Below are 5168 nucleotides of genomic sequence, written 5' to 3'. Positions count from 1 at the left end.
TTTTTTTTTTTTTTTTTTTAAGACAGGGGTCTCGCTCTGTTGCCCAGGCTGGAGTGTAGCATTGCAATCACAGCTCACTGCAGCCTCAACATCCTGGGCTCAAACGATCCCCCCATCTCAGCCTCCCAGTAGCTAAGATTACAGGTGCACACCACCACACCTGGCTAATTTTTTTTGTTTGTTTGTTTGGGGGGCAGAGTCTTGCTTTGTTGCCCAGGCCTGGAGTGCAGTGGTGTGATCTCGGCTCACTGCAACCTCCGCCTCCCAGGTTGAAGCAATTCTCCTGCCTCAGCCTCCTGAGTAGCTGGGATTATAGTAGGCATGCACCACCATGCATGGCTAATTTTTGTATTTTTAGTAGGGATAGGGTTTCACCATGTTGGTCAGGCTCGTCTCGAACTCCTAACCTCATGATCCACCTGCCTCAGCCTCCCGAAGTACTGAGATTACAGGCATGAGCAACCGCACCTGGCCAACACCTGGCTAATTTTTTTTTATAGAGATGGGGTTTCGCTATGTTGCCCAGGCTGTACTTGAACTCCTGTCTTCAAGCAATCCTCCCCGCTCCCAAAGTGCCGGGATTACACTCCCTTTGGCCTCCCAGAGTGCTGGGATTACAGGACTGAGCCACTGCACCAGCTTTGGATTTCTGACCAGGAGAGGAGGGAACCAGGGAGGGCTACCAGGAGGTGGGCGCTGAGTGGGTAATAACAAGGAGGTGGGCGGGGCAGCGGGGACCCTCCTTCCCCAGCATTCTGGGTCTGAGAGGCAGCTCATGGGGGGCTCCTCCAGGGTGGGTGGGGCCCAAGGAACTATCCTCAGGAGGTTCTCCCAGGTTCCAGAATCCCAGCCTCTCAGACACTGGCCCATGACAGTGGGTAAATGAGAGAATAACAGCTCACCCCTGTTAAGCACTTATGGCCAGGCACTGATTTTGGTGCTTTTTGCTTGGTTTCCTTGCTCTTTTTTTTTTTTTTTTTTTTTGAGGTTGAGTCCCGCTCTGTCGCCCAGGCTGGAGTGCAGTGGTGCGATCTCAGCTCACGGCAACCTCTGCCTCCCGGGTTCAAGCGATTCTCCTGCTGCAGTCTCCCAAGTAGCTGGGTTTACAGGTGCCCCCCACCATGTCCAGCTAAATTTTATATTTTTAGTAGAGATGGTGTTTCACCATGTTGGCCAGGCTGCTCTTGAACTCCTGACCTCGTGATCCGCCCGCCTTGGCCCCCCGAAGTGCTGAGATTACAGGAGTGAGCCACCATACACGGACTTGCTGTGTTTTGTTGTTGTTGTTGTTTTTTCTTAAAGATATAATCCACATTGGCTGTAGTGACTCACACCTGTAATCCCAACACTTTGGGAGGCCAAGGTGGGCGGATCACCTGAAGTCAGGAGCTCGAGACCAGCATGGCCAAGATGTGAAACCCTGTCTCTACTAAAAATACAAAAATTATCCAGGTGTGGTGTCAGGCACCTGTAACCCAGCTACTCAGGAGGCAGGAGAATCACTTGAACTCGGGAAGCAGAGGTTGCCATAAGCCAAAATTGCACCACTGCACTCCAGCATGGGCAACAGAGTGAGACTCCATCTCAAAAAAAAAAAAACCAAAAAACCCAAAAAACATGACTCACATATCCTACAATTCACCCATTTAGAGTGTACAATTTAGTGGTTTTTTAGTAGAGACTGGGTTTCACCATGTTGGCCAGGATGGTCTCCATCTCTTGACCTCGTGATCCACCCGCCTCAGCCTCCCAAAGTGCTGGGATTACAGGCTTGAGCCACCGTACCTGGCCAGGCCTGTGTTTTTTAATTTTTAAAATTCTTCTAGAGGGTCGGGTGTGGTGGCTCACACCTGTAATCCCAGCACTTGCAGAGGCCGAGGCAGGTGGATCACCTGAGGTCAGGAGTTTGAGACCAGCCTGGCCAACATGGTGAAACCCCATCTCTACTGAAAATACAAAAATTATCCAGGCTTGGTGGCGGGCACATTGTAATCCCAGCTACTCGGGAGGCTGAGGTTGGAGAATCGCTTGAAGCTGGCAGGCAGAGGTTGTCGTGAGTCGAGATTGTGCCACTGCACTCCAGCCTGGGCAACAGAATGAGACTCCATCTAAAAAAAAAATTTTTTTTTCTAGAATTGGGGTCTTGCAATGTTGCCCAGGCTGGTCTTGAACTCCTGGCCTCAAGTGATTCTCCTGCCTCGGCCTTCCAAAACTTTGGGATTGCAGGTGACAGTCACCACACTCAGCCATCTTTCTTTTTTTTGTTTTGAGACGGAGTCTCACTCTGTCACCCAGGCTGGAGTGCAGTGGCATGACCTTGGCTCACTGCAACCTCCGTCTCCCAGGTTCAAGCAATTCTCCTGCCTCAGCCTCCTGAGTAGCTGGGATTACAGGCACACGCCACCACACAAGGCTAATTTTTGTATTTTTAATAGAGACGGGGTTTCACCATGTTGGCCAGGCTGGTGTTGAACTCCTGACCTCAGGTGATCCGCTCGCCTCGGCCTCCCAAAGTGCTGGGATTATAGGCGTGAGCCACCGCGCCCGGCCAGCTTTGCCTTTCTCAACTCACAGTCTGATGGCAGAGACATGGCCTTGTCCACAGGAGCCCCCAGTCTGATGGAGGAGTTGTGGTTCTCACTTCAGGAACTTCCATTTGATGGGAGAGATGCGGCCCTACCTTGAGGGGTTCCCACTCTGATGAAGGAGACATGAACCTGTCTTCAGGAGTCTCCAGTCTGATGGGGGAGGCAGGTCCAACCTTCAGAGGCCCCCTGTCTAATGCAGGAGACATAGCCTTGACTTCAAGCATCCCAGAGTAATGGAGGAGACACAGGCCTGCCTTCAAGGGTCCCCAGTCTGAAGAGGGAGGCATAGTCCAAACTTCAAGCGTCCCCAGTCAGATGGCAGAGGCATGGTGTAAACTTCAAGGGCCCCAGTCCAACACGGAAGGCATGGCCCCAACTAACTCACAAGGTCTCAGTCTATTAGAGGAGACGTGAGCCTTCCTTCTAGAGGCCCCTATCTGATGGGGGAGGCATGATCCAGCCCGTCCAGGACTCCAGTCTGACACGCAGGCAATTGCAGTGGAGTTGCAGTGGGGCGGATAACCAAAGGCATGGCCTTGGAGCCTGGAGATTCAAACCCGGGCCCTGTCCCTCCCTCACCCTGGAGGTTGAGGAGCCTCCCTTACCCATAAATGGGGCAGCAACAGAGCGTGTCCCCGGGGGTGTTTGTGGACCGAGTGGGTGGTGTCATCCCATTCCCAGATAAGGAAACAGGCTCAGGGAGCCCCAGGTTCACACGGCGTGGGCCCCTCTTCTCCTGTAAGCCCAGGCTGGGGTGGCAGTGGGCTCCAGCGGAAGGGGATCCCATCACCCCTCCTCCCCATCCCTCTGATGTGCTCCGGCAGCCAGGCAGCCCCGGAGGAGTTGATGGAGGAGATCTCAGATGAAGGCTGACAGCTCCCGAAGACAGGATGACAGACGCGGGCTGGTGGGGAACGGGTACTGTCGGCAGGGATGGGGGAAGGGCAGGCTTCAGAGGGTGAAGGTAGGGGGCGCTGGGAGGTGGGGCAGGGCAGGGAGGGGTCCCCCACTGGTCAGGAGGGACAGAGCCCGATGCATGGCTGTGCCTGCCCCTCGACTCCCTCAGCCCTGGGAACCCCCAGGAGTGAACTGGGAGCCGACAGCAGAATTGCCCCTGGGACGCAGGGTGAGAGAACAAAGCTTCCCAGGGAAAAAAAAAGAAATAAAAATAAAATTCCAGTGATGTATGAAAGAGTGGCGTGTGGGAAGGGAGGAGGTGAAACCTGGGGCTCCCTGAGCCTGCTTCCTCACCGGGGAATGGGGTGATGCCCACTCAACCCATTTGTGAGCATGCACAATGTGCCGGCTGGTTTCAGTGTGCTGGGTTGCACCAATTTTTTTGAGATGGAGCCTCACTCTGTTGCCCAAGCTGGATGGAGTGCAGTGGCACGATCTTGGCTCACTGCAGTCTCCGCCTCCTGGGTTCAAGTTACTCTCCTGCCTCAGCCCCTGGAGTAGCTGGGAATATAGGCGCCTGCCACCACACCCAGCTAATTTTTGTATTTTTAGTAGAGACAGGGTTTCACCATGTTGGCCAGGTTGGTCTCAAACTCCTGACCTCAAGTGATACACCTACCTCGGCCTCCAAAAGTGCTGGGATTATAGGCATCAGCCACCACGTGTGGCCCAAATAAACTTCTACTGTGCATAATGTACCCCATCTGTGGTGTTCTGCGAAAGCAGCAGCAGATGGACAAAGATAGAAGCTGCAGACAAGGTCTGTGTAGGTAAGAAACTGAGAGTGTCTTGTGGCCAACAGCCGTGAGGGACTGAATTCTGTCAACAACCACAAAGGTTTGGAAGCAGGTCCTTCCCCAGTTGAGCCTTCAGATGACACCCCAGCCCGGGCCTGTGTCCTTTTTATTTTTTTTTCTTTGAGACGGAGTCTCACTTTGTCCCCCGGGCTGGAGTGCGATGGCACAATCTTAGCTCACTGCAACCTCCACCTCCTGGGTTCAAGTGATTCTCCTGTCTCAGCCTCCCAAGTAGCTGGGATTACAGGCATGAGCCACCACGCCCAGCTAATTTTTGTATTTTTTGTAGAGACAGGGTTTTGCCATGTTGGCCAGGCTGGTCTTGAACTCATGACCTCAGGTGATCTGCCTGCCTCGGCCTCTGAAAGTGCTGCGATTACAGCCATGAGCCACTGCGCCCAGCCTGGCCTCTGTCTTGACTGAATCCTTGCTAAACATTAAAGCAGGAGACCCAGTGAAACCACACCCAGCTCTCTGTTGTTTTTTAAGTTGCTCAGTTTTGGAATAATTTGTTACGCAGCACAAGAAAACAAACAGAGGGAGAGGTGAGCAATAAACACGCCCCCCAAGGCATCCTCTCTGCACCCTCTTAGAACTCACTTACCTGCTTTATTTTCATCATAGTCATCACCACTTTTGGTATACATTAATTTTATTTATTTGTATGTTATTGTAAAACTTAATACATAGAAGTTTCTGTGGCTGGGCGCAGTGGCTCACACCTGTAATCCCAGCACTTTGGAAGGCTGAGGTGGGCGAATCACTTGAGATCAGGAGTTTGAGACCAGCCTGGCCACATAGTGAAACCCCATCTCTACTAAAAATA

At 52.7% G+C, this 5168-nt stretch overlaps 1 protein-coding gene across 1 annotated transcript in view; it reads right to left on the bottom strand.

Moving 5' to 3' along the window:
* SHD (Src homology 2 domain containing transforming protein D) overlaps positions 1-4970 on the bottom strand; it is a 28178-nt gene extending 23208 nt beyond the window's left edge. Inside the window, exon 1 of the mRNA XM_011967464.1 lies at positions 4947-4970. Within this exon, the coding sequence (XP_011822854.1) occupies positions 4947-4970 (24 nt within the window). The remainder of the gene's footprint in view (positions 1-4946) is intronic.
* Positions 4971-5168: the final 198 nt, after the last annotated feature.

Source organism: Mandrillus leucophaeus, unplaced genomic scaffold (genome assembly GCF_000951045.1).
Source record: "Mandrillus leucophaeus isolate KB7577 unplaced genomic scaffold, Mleu.le_1.0 Scaffold8, whole genome shotgun sequence".
NCBI classification, from domain to species: Eukaryota; Metazoa; Chordata; class Mammalia; order Primates; family Cercopithecidae; genus Mandrillus; species Mandrillus leucophaeus.
Note: the sequence above shows the minus strand (reverse complement) of the source record. Positions and strands in the feature narration are given on the sequence as shown.